Here is a 20729-nt window from a genome sequence, read left to right on the forward strand (position 1 = left end):
GGCCCCGGGCCCGGGCAGCCCCGGGGGCCGGACACGGCGGCCCGGCCCCGCCCAAGATGGCGGCGCGGAGGGGGCGTGCGCAGACACCCCCCTCCCCCCGCCCAGGGCGGCGGGGCTGGGGGCTCGCGGCAGAGGCCCCGCCCCACGGGGCGCGGCCCCGCCTCCGCCCCGCCCCCCCGCCTCCGCCGGTCCTCCCCGGGCGCGGCGCGGGCGGCTGCCGGCAGGGGGCGGTGCGGGGCGGCGCCGGGCGCTGGCGGCGGCGCGGCCTCTCTTGGTGTGCCGCGCGCGCCGTGCCGAGGCGTCATATGACCGCGGCGCGGGGGCGAGCCGGGCCGTGTGGGAGCGCGCGGGTGTCCGACAGCCGCCGGAGCAGCCCCGGCCCGAGCCCGACCGTGCCCCGGCCCGCCCGCCGCCGCCGCCGCCATGCTGGCGCTGCTCTCCCGGCTGCTGGACTGGTTCCGCTCGCTCTTCTGGAAGGAGGAGATGGAGCTCACCCTGGTGGGGCTGCAGTACTCGGGCAAGACCACCTTCGTCAACGTCATCGCGGTGAGCGGGCCGCGCCGGGCCGGGGGCAGGCCGCGCCGGGGGGCGGCCGGGCCTGGCGGGGCCCTGGCGGGGCCCTGGCGGCCGCAGCGGCCGCGCGGTGCCGGGGGAGCGCCGCGGCCTGCGCAGGCCCCGCGGGAGGGGGCTGGCGCCGAGGCAGCGGGCGGGCCGGGCCGGGAGCGGCCTGGTGTCCGGCCGCGCTCGCAGCAGCCCGGGGCTGGCGCCGGCCTAGGCTCCCCCTCTTCCACGGTCGTGTCTCGCACGCGTGGTAGGTTGAACTGAGCTGCTGAGCTGAAGCCGTTCCGCTGGGCTGCCTGGGACGGGCAGCAGGCATGCCGGCCCTTGCTGGGTGGGCTGCTAGGGGAGGCGGCAGAGCCGGCCGTGCAGAGCCTGGAGGGCGTGCTGTGCCTCCATAAACCTTTGTGTGCTGACGGGACCCGCAAAGAGACCGATGGCCGTATCAGAGCAGAGCTCCACGGCGTGCTCTGAAGGCTTGCTTCACTCAGCATATTAGTATGCCTGGGCTCACGCTAGCATAATGTGAGGAGTGTCTTCAGCTACCTTCTCCCATTTGACTCTTTTTCTGGGGTCCTCAGTAAATGATTTAAATGTTTCCCACTCGCGGTTCTTCTCTCAGATTTTTGCTTATCCCAATTGCTGAAACCTGTATGAAATAATCTACTTTCTCTTAAGGTATGCGCTAAGAAGTACAACTTCCAAGCCTAACAGCAGCAGACTGCTGAACTTGGGCCTGCTTATCTGATGATCTGCCTGGAGCAGATGAAGGAAGGGTGTGGGAACCCTCCTACATGAAGCTTTTCCATTGTTGAACAAGATAAAGAGTGGCTTGCTTAAACGGCTTATTTGATTTCATCAGTATCTTGTTCTGCAGATGCATATGACAGAAACCATTCAAAGAGACAAGCTGGAATTTGGAAGTCCTTGTAGGGAGACTGAAATGGGAAACTGGGGTACCTTTTGGTTTTGCAAGGAGCATGACTGACTTGACTCCAGTACACCTAGAATGAGAAAGGTGATGTCTTCAACCTCAGACTGAGCAGACCTTCAGATTTTTTTTTTTGAGGCTGTTTCCTTAATATTACTGACTACTGTTATGAACGTATTTATTTGTCAGTTGAATGAGTTACTGGATGGGAAGAGGACTCTCATTCTCTTGCAGTTATACGTAATCCTTGTTACGCTGACTAGTTGTTCAACCGTAACCAAGCTCTTGTGTAATTGAGGACGTTAGCACTCAGTGAGCTTCATAATAATCATGTGAAATGGGTCCGCTCTCATAAAAGGTAACTCTCTTTCTACCTAGTTATGTTAGGTGGAAGTTGCTGGACTAAACCAAGAATGCCAGAAACCTTTTCTTTCTCACACAGTAGTGGCTGCCACTACCTCTGGGCTTGGACTTCTAAAAATGGAACTCTGAAATTGTTGAACAACCTCAGCCTATGGCCGTTGAGCTGACATTGATTGATGTGTTCTTGCAACTTTGAGCACTGAGATTACTCTGCAGGATTTTTGTCTTCTGGAGTCCTGGGTGGTGATGGCACGTGACAAATTACTACTTTGCTGTTCTGTCTGCATAGTACCAGCAGTGCATCTCCTTTGGGGAGTTATCTGTGAAACCGTGCTGCAGACACGTGGAGTAGTACAGAATGGTTGTAGTTGCATGTCAGTTTAGTCCATCTACGTTGTCTCAAATGGTAAAAGTACTCCTAAGTAAAGCTGGTATCTGTATCCAGCACGCTTTGCTAGGGGTTGAATCTTAAAAGGTTTCAACTGCATGTTAGGATTACACCCAGAAATTTATCTGAGTAAGTGTTGTTCGAATAGCCTTGCAAAACCAAGTGAAATAAGGAAGTTGTTATGCGTAATGACACAGCCTGTTTTAGCTGTTTTAGGTTTGGAAGTAGCAAGTCACATTTCTGAAGTTTTTAATTAGGGAATCTAGTGACTCTTTACAAAAAACAAAGTGAGGGGACTTGCTCAGGTTTTTATTATTGGTTTTAAAAAAATAATAGCATGAGCTTCATTTATCAGCACAATATTACTTCTCACAGAAGGAGTAGTGTTGTCCATGGCATGAAGAGCTAACTTTTTGTTAGTTGCTTCATTGACTGACTTTAATTCAGAGTATGCATTTGGAAATGAGTGCCGGAAAAGAATAACTGCTCTCTGCAGGCCAGTTAATGGTTTGGGTGGATGTAGCTGTCAAGCATTGGGATTCCATAAAACTAAAATGAAAGGAATGACACAGCAAGATGCTAGTCCTATAGAATAGCTCTAAAAGCTGGATTACATACCAGGAACTTGGTATGGCTTATAAGGTTGCATTCTGTCTGACAAAGGGCTGTTACCAGTCTCTTGACAACAGTGAGTTTAACCTAATATAAATCTCTAATGTAATCTATGCCAATCAAATCAGGCATATGCAACTAGAGGAAAAACTCAAGCTAATTACACAGAAGGCTTGATACAATGCCTGACTGCCACTGAAGTGGAAGGGCCATGAAAGGCAGACAATCCAGTTCTAGAATAATCTTTTTCTAGGTTGCTAGCTCGTTTGGACCATATTTATTCCTCCAGTATAAACAAGCATTTAAGTTTGTAATCGGACCAGACTTAGTTTGACTAGAAGGTTTAAAAACCAACCTTAGCAGAGAAATCTAGTTATAGCTGGATACAACTAATGCAGCTTCTGCTTTGCTAAGGCTCCGTATTAGTCACTGTCTCTAATTAGATATTAAGCATGTTTTCCGTGTGCGTGAGTAAACTTGCTCACAAGGGAGGATATAATTTCTTCCTGGTCCTGATTTCCATAATGTCGATGGCCTATGGCTCTTGTTCAGAGAAACTGCATGTCATCCTGATATCGCATCTTTAATTGTTAGCTTCTTATCTGAGGGCTTGAAGTGCCCATTATTTAGTGGAGTCTGCAGTATCTTCTGTCGTCTGCATCTCTGCAGCTAGTGTCTGTGAACAGGCTTTCATCAGGCTTGCTGTCAAAGCTGCGAGTCCCAGCCACGATGGTGTGGGGAGGTACGATGGTGTGGGGAGGTACGATGGTGTGGGGAGGTACGATGGTGTGGGGAGGTACGATGGTGTGGGGAGGTACGATGGTGTGGGGAGGTACGATGGTGTGGGGAGGTACGATGGTGTGGGGAGGTACGATGGTGTGGGGAGGTACGATGGTGTGGGGAGGTACGATGGTGTGGGGAGGTACGATGGTGTGGGGAGGTACGATGGTGTGGGGAGGTACGATGGTGTGGGGAGGTACGATGGTGTGGGGAGGTACGATGGTGTGGGGAGGTACGATGGTGTGGGGAGGTACGATGGTGTGGGGAGGTACGATGGTGTGGGGAGGTACGATGGTGTGGGGAGGTACGATGGGTGACCAAGTTCCACAGCCATGTGATGCAACTGAAACGTGACTCAAGTAAACTGACTCTGCTTCCAGGCTGCGGGCAGTGCATGCTGGTGAATAATGGGGCGCTTGTTCAGTTTCAAAAAAGTACTTCATGGAAGAGTGGTGTTTCCTACTGTGGAGTCTTGCTTGAAGCCTGGTAGATTGATCCTTGATCCAGGTGTTTGTCAGTGGAACACTGAAGCTCGATAGCCTGATTGTCAGCAGGCAGGAGAGGAGAACTGCAGGGGTGGGAGGGAGTCAGGCTTTCCTGATAATGGCTGTCAGGTTTAAGAGCTAAACTCAACCTGTTCTGTTTGTGGTGATAAGATCACTTTTTAGGATTTGTGTCAAAGCCTGACTTAGCGTGGTTTGGTTTTTAACTTTGGAATATCTGATAAGCCTTTGAATGAGGCCTTGGTTTTGAGAGGCAATTTTTGAAGTGCCTCTCAACAAAAGATTCCTTTGGCCAGTTGGGAGCTGTGACTTCCTTCTGTCCTCATGACTATTATAAGTAATGTTGACTTAAAGAAGCCACACCAGAGAAGTGCAGAAAAAGATTGCTGTAAAGAGCTTTGCTGCTGCTTTAGTGCCTTCTGAAACACCCAGGTAGGTCATAAATAGTGTATGTTGTCCCTTCATACACATAGTAGTTAAGAGAGAAGGTTGATACATTTTTAAGTGAAGTATTTCTTAATTGCAGAAGTCTCTTGAAATGGGTTGCCTCACTTCATTAGGTAATAAAGCTAATACAAGGTGACTCATACTCCAGTTAATACCCTTTCTTTGACGTTTGCTTGCTGTACCCCAGATGGTCTGAAACAGGTGACTGAAATTGGAATCTACTTTTTCCATTGTGGTCTTAAGTTCCTGTATAGCACTCTTTAGCAATGGAAGAGCTTTACGTGGTAACACCTGGAGAAAGATGCTTTCATGACTATCAGGGGCATGAAATGTCCTAAGCTCTTACATGACTGACTTCTAGAAAGAAATGTGCCTTTTCGGGTCTTGTTTCACTGCTGTGTGGTAGTTACATGATAAGCTGTCCATGCGCTTTTAAATATTCCATTGAAGTCAGGGTTGGGGAAATAAAAATGCATTTTCTTGTGAGGTTAAGCTATTTTGCTTTCTGCAGCAATCATTCATAGAAGTGCTGTTGTAAAGCCTTTCAAGGGACAGTTAGATCACAAGGATTGAAGCTTCTAAACTAGAGTTCAAGCTTCTGAATGTGATCACAACAAGTAGCTGAAAGACTGAAGTATTTCAAGAAGGAAGCTAGACTACAGAAGCTAGAGTTGCTTTGTCCATATGGGATGCACTTGGTGATTGAGGCTATGAATGTTGCAGAGGAAGCTTAGTGTAGGGGTAACTTTATATAATGCTAAAATGACTTTGCCTTTTTTTTTTTTTCCCCAAAGAAGAGATTTTCGAGATGCAGCTTTTTTCTTAGTGTGAAAAGAAAGAAATTTAGTGATGAACAGCAGGGCTTAAGGTAGTATGCTAGTTCAGGTGGATTGGGAGTGTCCTGGCTGGAATCCATATTCCAATGATGGTGCCTCCTAGTCGGCTAAGCTTGTTTGTGATCTCTTCTAGATGGATGAAAAGTATTATGAGTAAAGATAAAAAACTTTGTTGTGTATTAACAAAGCCTATATGAAGAAATTTGTCCTATAACAGTAATGAATCATGTTAGCTTTATGAGATGCAAGCTAAAAGCTGCCCTGACCTTTTCTGTTGATATAACGAATCTCATTGTGCAGGCTGCGGAATCAAAATTTTGTAGCTGTGAATTGGTGGTTGAGGACAATGTGGATGGGCCATTGTAAGCAGCATGCTTTCCAGTGCCAGCAGGAGAGACCTACTGCTCTAGCTGGAAAGACAGAAGAGGGAACACTTGTTCTGCTGCTGCAGTTTGAGTTCTGCCTTTAATGGTTCCTTTAATGTATTGAAATGAATTTTTAAGAAAGAGAGAGGAAGCAGGAATTCCAGTCTTACGCTCAATTACTTGATCAAGCTGCTTAGGGCTTGGTGCTGACAGTCTGGTACACATAACTCCCTGCAGTCTTCTGGCCTGTAGCTTATGGCTACGGAGAGGTAGATGGAGAGTTGTTTGGCTTGGTTCTTTTTGATTTTCAAAACAACTGGAAATGCTGTGTTTAGTAAGCAGCTTGTTTCGGTATTAACTAAGTATTAAAAAAGACTAAACTTGCATCCTTTGTATGCTTCTGGAATGTTAGGTGATGGTAAGTTAAACGCTTGTCCGAAGTCTTCTCATCCTACCCTTCTGGGAAATGAACTGTACCTGTAACTGGCATGCTGCTGGCTCATTCCTGAGGCAGGAATTGGAATCATCAGGAATTCCCGCCCACTTCTGTGGGCGCCGGCTGGCAAAGCTGCCCCTGGCCTGTTGGTGGGCTGAGGGAGAGGGCGAGACCCGGAGAGGCAGCCTGCCAGGGTCACAGGTAAAAAGCAGCGCTTGTGGATGTGATGTGGCTGTGCCTTGGCACGCATGGCGGTGTTTCAGAGCACACACCAAAGCTAGCGTTAGCTGGCGTGTAACAGGTGGGCCAGACTTGGATCTAGTAGTGAGATGGAGAGTGCACTTTAAGTGCTACAGTCTGTGCAAGAGTTAGTGCTAATACTGGGTACGAGGTGACCTGAACCCAAACTGGCTCATGCAGGTAGGTGTTGGCCCTGTACTCCTGCATTACTGGAATATAGTGCAGGGACTCAGTCCAGTCTGGAAGCAGTTTTGCTCCTCTGAATAATCCTTATCACGTTGGATATGCTAGTACTCAGGCAGGTAAATGGGTTCATGTTGCCCTATGATACAATCTTATGTCTCTCACTTGCCAGCTTGTTACAATAACTGGTGGAGTGGCAAGCGTCATGTAGGGCTGGTCTGGTGTTGCCTGCTTAGCTAGCTAGTAATCCCCTTCACCTTAAAGTGCTTTAGGTCTAGTATTGGGGGTGACTCAGTGATTTTGAATATAAGACCTGTTGGACTGAGAAGGCTTTAACTGGGCAGTTCCACACTAAGTCCCAACAACATATGGAAGCTCAAAGTTTTTGTTTTCCTGCACCAGGGCCCAGTTAATAGGGGGATGACGGGAGTCAGTTGTGGTCAGCCATTATCTGTAACATACCAAACATGAAGTCATGATACAGTATCCAGATGTGTGACGAACCTATACTAGGGGGCATTTCTGTACAACTCATCTTGATCACTGCAACAGTGACTGGTACTGTCCTCCATTAAACAGAGGTTAAACTTGAATGCTAATCATCAACTACATTAATATGAACTCTGTGGAACTTCAATGCCTGTGTTGTGCCTGACTTTAGGAATTGGATGGCATTAAACTTCTAGTATATCATGTGCTTAGGTTCTCCAGGAGCTTGGAGTATTAAAAAGGGAGCATCTCTTAAACCAGGAGGCTTAAAGACTAGTCCTGCAGGTTCTTTCTGCATGTGATCTCTGAAGTTTGGTCTGTTTAGTCTCCCTCTTTCTTATCTTTCACATAGAGGCACGAGTTAACTTTGTTTTGTGACCTTCAGCAAGCGGTTTGTATTAATGCTGTATGGTCTGTATGACCTCAGAGCTAATGGCTTAATTCATAATCACTTCTAGTACACAAAGCTGATCTTCCAGGAGGCCTGGATGAGGTACAGTGTCTGCCTCTTGGAATATTCACAGGTGCTGAAAACAGATGTTATCGCTATATTTGTAAGCAACTACTCTTGCTGTCCTTGATGAGTGTTTGAGCAATGCTACTGTGTATGACAACAGCTAAGCACTTTCAGATTGGGAATTGAAAATATTTTTGTGCTTATCAAACTTGTTTTAAAGTTGATGCCTATTTTGGAAGGAGAAAGCATTGTATTGTGAACACACAGTGATAGGGCTGAGTAATCTGCTTGGGGGGGGGCAGAGGGAAGTCTGATTGAAACAGAGCTGCCTACTAATAAAAGCATGTTCTTCTTGTTCTGCTGTGCAAGTAGCTTTTGCATATGAATACTCTAAGATGCAGCTGAATTCCTGGCTTTTTTCCTCTGTAGAGGTAGTAAACAAAAGCCCTCTAAATTTTGGGTTTAGAGAACTATTTCTGGGCCAAGACAGTTGGCTACAATAGCAGAACCTATCAAAGATCACTGCCTGCTAGCAAAATCCATTACAATCATTTTAACCATTTTTTGATCTGTCTTAAAAGATAAGGTGACTGCCAGTAGCTTTCTTTAGGTACACTGACTGCACAGAGTGACACCTACACTTAAATCAGAGTAAGGTCTTTCAAATGAAGATTTAAGTTGATCAATATGCTCAAAACCTGCAGACAGGTGTGCTCCTCAAAGCTATAAAGTGCCCACCTCACCTCAGAATCCACAGCCTCCAGACTGCCTAGAAAGGGCGTGCTTGTGTTTTGGAGGCAGCTCAGTGAAGGCACCTGCTACCTGTTCCTTCTGTTTCTGACAGTTCAAAAAGTGTGTCAGGTAGTGCTGGCTTGTCTCACCTACAAAGCAGAGTACAGAAAGCTGAAACTCAAGTTGTAACTGAGCGACTCCGTAGTGTAGTTTTTAAGCAAGTCAGAACGAGTTTTTATGCCACCTGGATGTGTAGCGCGTGGGTAGAGAGTGCTTGGAAAGTAGTATAAGGTGCAGCAGCTTTTCTGAAGGTTCTGTAAAAGCTTCCTTGTGGTGGATCACAGTAATTTCTTCAACATTACATTAAACATGTGGCAAATGAGGTGCTGCTCCAATCTGAAGGAGTCTGTATCCTAAAAGACCGGTGAGAGAGCATGAACTATGGATGGGAACAGCTCTCGAGTGAAGAATATGGAAGTACGTGAGTGGGAGTAGCTGACGGCATAGGGGGTAATATGAAGTGGCACAAAGTGGTGGAGGTTCAGGGAGTGCTTGGAAGACGTTTGCTTAGTAGATGTGGGTGCAGGGTGTGACCGTAGAGGCAGGAATGCAGTGGCTATTGAGCAACCATGGCAAGCTGACCCTTCAAAGGCAAGACTGGGAGTGCATGCTTTATGAACTGAACTAAACTGCATCATACATGGAAAGCATGGTTAACCATCTGCTGCTGAGCTACACATAATCAATCTGGCTGAAATGGACAGCTCGTACACTGGGCTTTCAGGGCAGGAATGGGAAGCTAATAAACAGGGACTCGGGTTGTGCGCTTACCTTGCTAAGTTAGCAGAAAGGTTAGTTTCTGAAACAGTGCTGCACGAGATTGATACATGCTCTTCTGTGTAGCTTAAACAGTTGAAACTTCTTTCAAATGAGAATGCAGAACACCTGCCTAATGAGGTTTAAGCTGTCCATTTTTCAGGTCATCACTGTTTTTACTGTTGCATTCCTTGGATTCAAGGAGTTAGTTATTTTTTTACTCCTTTTAAGACTGTTAGTCTGTATAGCCATGCATCTGGAAAGCAGATCTTAAATGTGAAAAATCAGCACCTGTTCAGGGGACTTCTGGCTTCAAATCCAAGCTCTGGATGTATTTCTGTTTTGGAGGTCAACAGCAAGATCAGTGTGCCCTTTAACTGAAGGACTTGGCAAAATAAGCCCAAATGAGACTGCTATCATCTCTATGCTTTCAGTTGACTTCTAATGTTCATCAGCATTATAGTGGAGTCTGTATTGTGTGAAGCTTGCAGATCTGGTTTGCTAGTGGAAGATCACAGGTTTTTTTTGTCAGGTGAGGTAGGGGGAACAAGCTGAAGAAAGTGTGGGCTTCTAGGCATAGAAGTGAGTGACAAAGCATTGGTATTACAAGCTGATCATCATCTGGTTGCAGACTCTGAACAGCATGTCCTCAAAGCATGCCCAGTCAGACTTAGTTACTACTTGAAGCTTGTGAGCAGTTGGGCCCTAACTCTATAGGGTGATGTGATGTCTGCTTCATAGATCCTAAAGGGCTTTTAACCTGGGCTGTCTTCTCTGTGCAACATCAGGGGAGAGAAGCAGACTTCTGCTGCTACGATACTGAACCCTAATTAAACAACTGGATACATTTGAGTCAACCTTTTTTTCCCAAATCTGGTTGACTGTCTGGTTCTGTTACAGACAGTGGATGTAGTGAGATACATAATGACCACTGTGGCTGAGATTCATCTTCTGCCAAATAGTGAAGGGAGCATGGGAGAAATCTGTACTACAGTTGATAACATTTGTTATGGCTCCTGGGTTAGCTACAGGAGATAGCTGTGAACTTGGCTTTCAAGCTCTTACAGATAAAAGTGTAACAGATAGTAAAACATCTGCCACTAGAGAACCTCTTTAATACAACACTGTTTTGCAGCAGTTATGTCAGAGCTTAAAGCAATGCTGAATTTCTGGTGAAAATGGGCTCAAATACTTTCTAGTTGCATTTCGATTGCCTCTTCTGCTGCTGAAGAAGTTGGACGCTGTAGCCTAGCAGGAAGCAGACCTGTCAGGTCCTTCCACTTTCCAGCCTTTTAAAAGTCCTCAGGGAGTTAACCCATACCTGTGGGTTGGAGGCTTACTCCACAAGAGTGATTTATTACTGTAAATGTTGTCCATAGAGTAGCTTGCATCAGAGGAAAATCTTCTGGATATTTCTAGCTTCCAGGTAACTGGGAGATCCTGATGTACAGAACTTGGCTCCAGCAGAAGTAGGTGAATGGCTCTTTTCCTATACTTGCCCTGGCTGTCCATCTGTTAAGTTATGCAAAGCACTTCTCCCCAAGTAACTTTGCTCCCCTGACTGCCTCAAGGCTTGAAAAATTAAAGTGCTTGTAAGAAATTACTTGACTGACTTCACGCGAGCTTCTATACACGTGAATATAATATCTACAACTTCTTGGCTATAAAGCCTTCAGTTGGAAGGCAAATGGTTAGAAAAAGCTTATGATATTTTACTGTGTAAACTAGCTGCATCAGATAAGCACTAAATTTAACTTTCTTTTTTTCTAGTCGGGTCAATTCAGTGAAGATATGATTCCTACTGTGGGCTTCAACATGAGAAAAGTTACGAAGGGTAATGTTACAATAAAGGTATGTTACCATTGTTGACTGTCTTTTTAAACCTATGCAAGGTTGTCTTCAGCTTCTAGTTTAGAATTTGTTTGCTGTGTTTTGCTTCCACCATTGGGACAAATATAGGAAACTGAAGAGGCTCAGCTAAATCTTTCAAATAGCTTAAGAATACACTTCTGTTTATTTATGGGGTTTCTTAAATGAGAATCTGTGTGTGATTTCCAGGTTCATGGACTAGTTAAAGGAATGTTGTGATAATGCTGTCTGGCTTTAATCCGAGTTAATTTTCACATGTTGCTTAAGGGAAGGCTTACATCAAAAGCAAAGTTTTAAGTCAATATATCTTATTTTATTTTCTTGTATACCACAGTGTTTAAACTTAGTACACAGGTGTGTTCTTGCATCTGGTGTAAGATGCCCTAGTTTACATCTTCTGCTGTTGGGCCTGCAAGCTTTGAGCAGCCGTGCAAGGGATTATTTCTGTTCTAATATGTGAGAGGTCCTGCAGCAGGCCTAAAGAGAAAGGAAAAACTGTGTTTTGATTTCTTATCTTTGCGTGACATGTTTAAACATAGTGCAAGGCTAAATTATCTTTTTCCCCTTGCCTTAAGATTTGGGATATAGGAGGGCAACCACGATTCCGAAGCATGTGGGAGCGATATTGCAGAGGAGTTAATGCTATCGTGTAAGTGTTGTCTTCCTTCAGCTAGTACTTAGCTTCAGATTTGCTTCTCTTCTGGTGTAGCCTTTCTAACAGTGCATGCTTGACTCGGTAGTACTCGTTTTAATTTTGAAACTGTACTGCAACCACATTGACCTTTTTTTAACCTTAAGTTCAGGGCTCAAGATAGGTTATTTTGCTATCAGTGTCTGATTTGAAGTACTAACTACTTCCTGTCTGAACTGGGTGGCAGTGCTGTCTAACTGAAAGAATCTCTTATCTACTCTGATCTTAGAGAATTTTTTTTAAACGAACCAAATTCTTTGCTCAGAAGACCTAGCTTTGTTTAAAGCCTTGTTGAATGTGCTCAAAACTGACAGTGTAAAGGAAACAGTGCTGTTTCTGAAGTAGTTCAGGCTGACTAACCTAACCTTAAATTCTCTTTAAAGCTACATGGTAGATGCTGCAGATCGTGAAAAAATAGAAGCCTCTCGAAATGAGCTGCACAATCTTCTAGATAAGCCACAGTTACAAGGAATCCCTGTAAGTAATATTGCCTTACGCAGTATTAAACTTGCCTGAGGAACGTGCATAACTTCAGCAACTCTGAAGTCTGGCTTGAACTTGTAAGTCAAGTGTAATGCCTAACTTTACTGGTTAGTATAAGCAAGAACAATACCTGCCCCTAGTGCCTTAAATCAAATTCTTGACCTCGGTCAATCTTTCAGTGATCTTATTCTTGTTCAGTGCCCACAAAAAAAAAAAATACAGTTGGAACAGTAGTTTAGAGTATTCCACAGTATGAGTTCGTGCTGTCTTCTAGCGTCTACTATAGTACAGGTTAACCAGACTGTAGTACAGAAGTATAGAGCAAGTTTGGGGAATCTCAGCTGAAAGTCTGTTGGGGTTGTTCTCAGTTTTATCAGCTGATGTGTTTTCATGCTTGCTTTTTGCACATAACATTTTATTTGTACCTCCTCTTTCCCTGTGACTAGGTCAGTCTTCCTTGTTGATCTGGTTTAATAGTGAATGTCTCATTTCATTAAATTTAATAGCCTAGTGCAGCCTGCTTGTCAGACTCCCCTGAAGTTTGTTGTTTGTGGGTTGGGTTTTTTTTTGTGGTGTTGGTTGGTGGGAGGTTTTTTTTGCTTTTATTTTTTTAAAAGCAAGGCTGCAACTGTTCCCTTCTGCTCTGGATTTCAGGTTCTAGTACTTGGAAATAAGAGAGACCTTCCTAATGCTTTGGATGAGAAACAGCTAATTGAAAAGATGTAAGTCTAACGCTTCCTAAGAAAGGCTACTTTAACTCAATAAATAAATTTATGTACATAGGTTTGTTAGATCAAGAAGTTTGTGTGTGTAAGTAGAAAACACAGCAACAGGAGATAGCTGAAACATTGTACAGAAATAAGTTATGTGAAGAAGGGGAACAGTTTAGATTCTCAGTATAAGAGTCCTTGTTATAAGTGAAGTGTATGTTGAAATGTTCTCTCTTTCATAGGAACCTTGCTGCTATTCAGGACAGAGAAATCTGCTGCTACTCAATTTCTTGCAAAGAGAAAGATAATATAGGTAACTATTAACCTAAAATGCTAAGCATTATGAAGAGCTGTCAGAGGATGGATTGGGGGATTGTAACTTCTTAAACACCAGCTTCCAGGCTTCAGGAAACTGGTAACAAATCAAAGAACGATGTGTAAGTGCACTGGTTAAATTCTGTATAACTCCTGATGGCAGTGAGGAAGCTTGACTGATATTAAAGTTGTAGGGGCTGTAGTTAGGAAAACATATGTCAGTCTCCTGTGAAATCTGCCTTTCTTTAGTTAGTTTGCAGCAAATAGCTGAGTAGTCTTACTATTAGCTTGGCCTAAATGATTTTATACTTCTGTCAGGTACTCTCAACTCTGCCTCACTTTGTGAGGCTAGCAAGTACTTGCAGCAAGTTTTTCCTCAACAGTCGTTCCCTTGAAATAATCATCTTCCCTTGCTGTCTTATCAAAGCAGTTCATGTTGTGGCCTATGCTAGTCACTGCTCTGTGCAGCCAAACAGTAATTTTTTCTGGTGCTGACATAAATTGCTTTAGAATTTGTGGAGCTCAAAGGCAGAAACCATGGTACTGTGTCATACCAAGTACTTGACACTAGTATTGTAAGTAAACTGAGTAATCTCAACTGAATGAAAACACAATACTTAACACTTGCCATCCTTCTCCTGATACTGCCTTGTGGCTGCCATGAGATTAATGCTGGTTCATTGGTGGGCTAACATGAGTTTACTGATGAGGGAAACTTCAGGCTGGTTGTCACAGGAACAAGCTGTAGAGGATACCAGAACTGCTTTATATTAAGGACTCAACTTCTTTCCAGGAAAAATGAACAGCCTGTGGAACTCTTCTGGCTTCTTATTCAAGAAGCTCCTGTCACCTTACCTTCAGTTAGAGATTCAAACATGGTGGATAGGAGAGGCAGATACTCCCTTCTATCATATCTCCCACACAAGGCTCACAGCACAGCATTACTGATGCTGTAGGGAAGGTGCTGCTGGAAGCATTGGGCTGGTATGATGCTAGTGCATTTTACTTCCTTAGGAGACCCTCTTTCAGGCATGGAGGACCTTGATGCCTTGTACTGTAGGGCTAAACTAACTTTGTTCTCATCAGGTGAGGAGAGGCAGACTGGCTAAATAGAGCAATGCTATTTAAAACTAATTATGTGAGCCATACCACAGTATCAGACTAAGGGATGTCTTTTTCCTAGAGGTGTAGTTGACTGAGGAACCAGGATGTCTGGGGCAGTTCCTTTAAATATTACTTAAAGGATGCTGGGCAGTTATAGGACTAAAGCACAGACAGCAAGCATTCCAAAAAATCATTCTGTTGATCTGTCTTGTTCCATCCTCTAGAGAAGGGCTGGATATTCCTGTCATGTATTTGAGGACACTGGCATACCAAAGCAATGCCAGTTATACAAATACAGGTAGACACTTGAATGTGGAACTTCTCTTCTCTCTCTCTTTAGATATCACGCTTCAGTGGCTTATTCAGCATTCAAAATCTAGAAGAAGCTGAAGTCTTCCTGGAATCTCCAGTACCAGTTGGCCATAATCTTGGTTGTCCACTTCCCTCCATAATGAGATATTACCCAAAAATCCTGTATCAAGAATCTGCCTTTTCACGGTTCATTTCTCATGTGCACTGCTGAAGACTTGTATTCCTATTCTGTCACAAAACAACTAGAGTTGTCATGATAAAGTCAGCACAAATATTTATTTTACAACCATCTATGGTGGGAGGGTTGTGGGGGGGCTTTTTAAAAAAAAAAAATCTCTCTACCATGTTAACTATGATGGTACACTCTGTTCTGGTTTTTCAGGGCCAGGTTTTTATATGATTTTCAGCAAGTGTTTTATTTCTAGTGTTTAGTGGCTTGAAGATGCTGATGCTTGACAGCATTAAGATTCTGTAAGATGCCACATACAGTAGTTAGAAAACATTTAAGCGTGAGTTGTGGGATACTGATTTATCTCACAAATGCATGTGATGTGTGTATGTAAGCAGAGAAATGGAAACTGTTTGCAGAGGGGAGCACAAGGCATAGATCAGCATCACTAATCTACAGCTGAGATCTTACCCTGTCACTTGAAAAAGAAAACTCTCATGATGAATTAGGAAAGAGTCAACTGTTTAAAATAATTTTGTTGCTTCTGTTTAACATCTGGGGGGGGGATGGGAATGGACTGTTCTGTCAAGCTTTCAAAAATTGGAGTATTCCAGCATGAAAACAAATTGCTAGGAACATCAGACTTTGTTCAAATACATTTTTCTATCTACAGATACTAGTGGTCTCTATCTGAAACCAGAACACACATTCTGAGCAGCTGCATGACACTTAAATTACTGATGTTTTTGTATAGAGTCAGTCGTTGACCTTTAGCACAATATCTGTGTAATTGTCTAGTGTCTCTCCTGCTCATGAAATGGCTGGGCACAGTTTCACCTGGTGCTATGGAATATCTAGGCTATTGTGACAACTCTAGACCTGCCTGCTTTCTTGATGTAACCATGTGCAAAGTCTGTAAGTTGCAAGATGAAATGTTCTACTGTGTCAAAGCACAAGAGAGCCAATGAATTGATCCTGTTTCTTGACTAGCTCCTACAGTATAGGGAAGTATGTATAAACTAAAGATTGTAATGTTTTTGTAGCTTTACTTTCTCAATGACTTCAGTATATTTAAAGGGACAGACTTGTTAAGACTGGTTTGTTCATACAGTAATGTCAGTGTGGCTTACTAGTGTATGCAAATACATGGTACACCTGCTTGTGTTGCCTCACACTGTGTGTGATTCTTCCCTTCAGTGTAGTTTGCATTACGTCAGAGTCTTTGGTTGGAAACACTGTTTAGTCCATATCAGTTATGACAAGCCAGTTTTAATTTAGACTGCCATGGCCTTACTGTTTTGTACCAACTATCGCACTGTTGCACAGACACTACATGCTGCCTGCATCCAGTCTGAACTTGCATTTTAACTTTTTGTCCCCTTTCAGTTCTCTGAAGCATGATTTCAATTAATTCATACTCTGGTGCTGTAGAGGAGAGGGTGTATTAACTTGCTACTGTAGTCCCTAGTTCACCAGGAACTGTTACAGTTACTTTTATTTAGCAAACTTGCTTGTGCCTAAAATAAGGAAACTAAACTAGAACGTGTGAATCTTTGTGAGGGACCAGGTCACTGTTTAGTTAACTGGCCTATAGCTAAACTTGATGTGTTTGGTGTTTATATACTTCACTGCTTTCAGCATTTATGGCATCCAAACACTACCAATTGTTAACCTGTGCATTACTCTCTGCATGTGAAAAACTTATACAATTACTGAACTTTGTAAATACGTGAATTTTTTTTATTTAGGTGGATGCATATGTTGGTTTACTGCTCTTCAGCTTTATTCAATAAACTTATGTTTTGAGGGTTGTATTGACACTTAACTGACTGACTTGAGTTGATGTGGCTTAACTCATGGAAATACATTATGGGATGTCTGTCTCCTTTCCCACAAGATTACAGTGAGCTGCTTTATGTTCTGTGGTTCAACTGTTCAAGTGAAATGCTTATAAAACTACCTTTCAGGCCTGGGACTCTCTCAGCTTACATGAGCAAGCTTAGCTAGTCAGTCTTGGCAGACTTCAGAGCTTTTTTTATGCTTATGAAAAAGCACTGGTCAGCTGAAAGGTCTTAAGTAGGGGCAGCCTTATGGAGCTCTGTTTTCAGGAGAAAAATGCATGTGTCTACAAGCTTGTTTCTTGTTGTCAAGCCTAGAGTAAAACCTTTGCTTTTCTAGCACAAGTGTCAGATCTAGCAGTGCCTGATCATTCACTGCCAGTTAAAGCATAAAGATTCTTATCTGCTTGGAAAGTGAGGCTTTTGTTGACTGAGGTCTTGAACAAAATCTTACACTGACTGTTCTTCCCAAATGCTTTGCTGCATTCATTTCTCTTGGGTCACTGATTAACTTATAGGACCGTATGTCAACATCTTCCAAGTAATGGTAACAAATTGGATGTCTTCTGTTCATGGCCTGCCTCCATGTAAGCTTTCAAACTTACTGAGCTGTAACAGGTTAGTTTTTAGGCCTGAGTACTGGTCAGTTAGCATCCTTCACATGTAACTCCGCTGGTGGGAAGGACTAATGAACTGTTGAGTAAAAGATCATGTGTGTATTTCTTCAGTTGATGGGGTTTCCTGCATGCAGAACAAGCTACCTGGAGTTAACATTGAAAGCAAAATGCCTCTAGATGCAAAAATCTGAAAACAGTATTACTGCTGTAAGATTTGTCACCTTGCTTGGTCTGATACCAGTACTAATCACTGAAATCAGCTGTGGTGGGAACTTGACCAACAGCTGTTTGCTTGATGCGGTATTTAAGTAATAGTTTCTATTTCTAAATGTAAATAGCAAGGAGAGCTACACTGTCCACCTATGATGTGCGTACTCTAAAAAGTACATTTTTATTCACAAAATGACTCCACTTAGGTTTTCACAGCTATTCTTCCAGATGCCTTTAGTTACTCACATGGCAGAAATGTAGACCTTGAAGAGACTATGTGAATCCAGTGCAGAGGATTACACTTTTTCTGTTTGAGGGCTTGATTAACTTTCCAACTACCTTCGTTTTGAAACGGAAGAGAAGGGTAGTTAAGGCTTTCCAGAGAAGCGAGGCTGTTCTCAGCACCTTTCAGCCTTGGACTGAAAAAACCACTCACTCATCTGGCACGGTTAAGTCCAAGGTTAAACCTTTTCTGTTCTAATAAAGGTGTGGAGCCCAAGATAGGCATTAGCAGTGTTGTCTGCTGAACTTGGATGCTATAGCTGTGTCCTGCTGCTAGAAATCTATTGGGCCAGTCTAATCGCTCATGGTGATTACTTGTCTCGGGCTCTGTAGTGAGCCTGGACAGTAAAAAGAGACTGATTAAATTTCCCATTCTCTTAATGAAAGTTGCTTTTGGGGATGCATTTTAGTAACATAAATTATTGTACTTAAACATCAATAGCTGTAGTCCTGAAACTCTCTTCTGATGTATCTGCAGTAGGCCTTGACTATTAGCATATTAAGAAAACTGGGTCTTGTGAAAAGGCAATTACTGAGCCAGAGAGAACTCTGAATGAATATGCATGCAAGTTGGACACCAGTCATACCTTTATGACCTCATGATGTGTTGGTATTGTATGGCATCCTGATAATTTAAAATAGCTGTCAACTCTAAATACTTGCTGTTGGTTTTGTTCAGTACAAGTGATCACTCTTACTGATCATAGAGCAGCACTGGGCTGTGTGACAGTTTTCCTTGGAGTGTTAATGTCCTGTCAATGTTAGTGTGGATGGTGGTTTCTTTAAGTGCAATTACAGAGCAGTGTGATTCTCATCATCGCCCCGAGTACAGCTGCGTGTCTTAGCAGTTGCACAGAGCAATTTCTGTCATACCACTTGGCAACATGAAAAATGCACAAATGTGGAGCTGTTTCATGATCTGTGGAACTAATAATCTAGTTTCTTATCGATTTGTGTTATCTCTTTGCATCTTTATGGAAACAGGTTGGAAAGGTGGTCCTTTTTGGATGCTGACATGTAAAACTGCATAATCTTCACTTTCTGGTAGAAGAAAGGAGGCCAAAGAAAATGCCTTAAACAGTCTCTCTGGTTAAATTAATATAGGAATGTTGTGCAGGGATCTATAATAACTTGAAGTATGACTTAGCTGGATTATCAAGCTTTTAACTTTTCTAAGGTTTAATTTTATAGTTACTGTGGCTGTGCAATGGCATGTCATGATTTGCTTTGTGCGTGTTTACTGAATGTGAAAGAAATGTGCTTCCTCCCGGTAGCATGCCCCAGCACTGCTCCCTGCTGGCTTGCTTTTGCACTGACCCTGACTGGAGAGAGCTGTGTGAATTCTAAATAGGGGGGTGTAAATCAGGTTATTTAAGCTACCTTGCTAAGAGTCGTGCATTGCCAATGACACGAACAGCAAAGCAATGAATCGTGTTAAAGGAGAAGTAATGTGTGAATGCCTGAGACTAGTACGCGCTTCAGGACTTTTATTCCCAAAATATGAGTGTAGAATGACTTGTCTCACTAAATCATTAGCCTTCAATAAGTAGTCTATTGCTTTAGGACTACAGATGCTGAACGTTAAAGTATGCCTTGGTGAAACATCAGGGAATTTCTTTTACATGTCACTTAAATGACAAACACGGAATGGCAGTCAAAGGGGCTATGCACATACTCTTTTAAAGGAGAAGTAAAATATTTGATGTTTTTATTTCCATCACAGTGGAAGGTGGGTAAGTAGACCTTTGTGCCAGGATTAGTGCCTTTTAATTATGACATTACAGGTTTTATTCTGTTAAAGGCAACATCTATCATTGTGATCATTTTGAAGTGCTTCAATAAAGTGTTGTTGAAAACCATTCTTTTGCATATTCATCTGTAGTAGTACAGCTGCTTTTATTATTGTTAGAAATATATAAGAAGCCCTCATTACCAAATTGTGGGAAGCATTGTTACACTCAAGCTAACCTAAACACATCTATGCTAAAATTTAATTCTTTAGATTATCTGTGAGAAGAGCAAACAGGTTGACTCCTTGAAGCACTCTTCTAACAATGAAGAGAGTAGGTGGTACTGCTTCCATGTAGGCAGGTACATTCAAGAAATCTTTCCTGGCCTAATTAGGAAACTTCACCTTTTAAACACTGTCATAAAACGGTGATCTTGAGTATATGAATGAGGCTAATTCTAAATGAATTCTAAATGTCATATTTTTGTTTAAAAACAAATTGGTAGTTGAATGCTGTTGCCTGGTTGATGCTTGGTCAGTGTGAGCTGTGTGTTAGGAGAGTGGTTTCTGTGGAAACTGGTAGGAGCGTTAACTACATACCTTCATCTTGAGAGAATGACTGTAAGCCTTGTGCTCGGTGGGGGACAATGTTCCATGAAACTCTGTTTCTCATTACGGCTTTGGTTTAGATGCTGAAAGCATTTTGTTGGTCTCATTTGTGTTTCTCTCTGAAAAGACCTGTCAGGGAGAAGTTCATAAACCATGTTATTCAACAAACAAAGCAAGTAAGTCAGTAGAGAAAGAAAAAGCTTTTATGTGTGAAATTTAAAGCTAAATTTGGTTCTCATGAGTCTCAGAGTCAAGTAAACTGATAAGTTGCTTCTGTATAATTGTGTTAACTTGGGGTGTGGAAAGATATTTCAGTCTTTTTTTTTTTTTTTAGTCAGAATTTTCATCATTTTTTAGATCAATAAATTAATCTCCTTGGTGTGAATAATATTTCTGGTGCATAAGGGGGAAAAACATTAAAAAGATGCATGAATTCCACAGACTGAGGAAAGGAAGTGAAAGAGCAACCTCAGGCTGCTATGTTTGAACAGGCTGGAGGATTTTAACAGGAGTTAGCATACAGAAGTCTTGATGGACTGTTGGATTGGGATTTTTTTTTTTTTTTAGATTTATTTGTTCTACTGTTTCTGTTGCAATGACTGGAGAACAAAGAGCAAGATCTGACTTCTGAAATAGAAAGTATAAAATACAGGCT

The 20729-nt window shown here is 43.0% G+C and overlaps 1 protein-coding gene across 1 annotated transcript; it reads left to right on the top strand.

The window, feature by feature from the left end:
- Positions 1 to 344: 344 nt before the first annotated feature.
- Positions 345 to 20533, top strand: ARL8B (ARF like GTPase 8B). Its single transcript, XM_082322523.1, has 7 exons — positions 345 to 546; positions 10907 to 10987; positions 11581 to 11654; positions 12080 to 12173; positions 12834 to 12901; positions 13132 to 13202; positions 14649 to 20533. Exons 1-7 carry the CDS (start codon positions 424 to 426, stop codon positions 14696 to 14698), a joined length of 561 nt encoding a protein of 186 aa, XP_082178649.1. The 5' UTR covers positions 345 to 423; the 3' UTR covers positions 14699 to 20533.
- The last annotated feature ends 196 nt before the right edge of the window (positions 20534 to 20729 follow it).

This window comes from Platalea leucorodia (assembly GCF_965183815.1).
Source record: "Platalea leucorodia genome assembly, chromosome: 9".
Classification (NCBI taxonomy): domain Eukaryota; kingdom Metazoa; phylum Chordata; class Aves; order Pelecaniformes; family Threskiornithidae; genus Platalea; species Platalea leucorodia.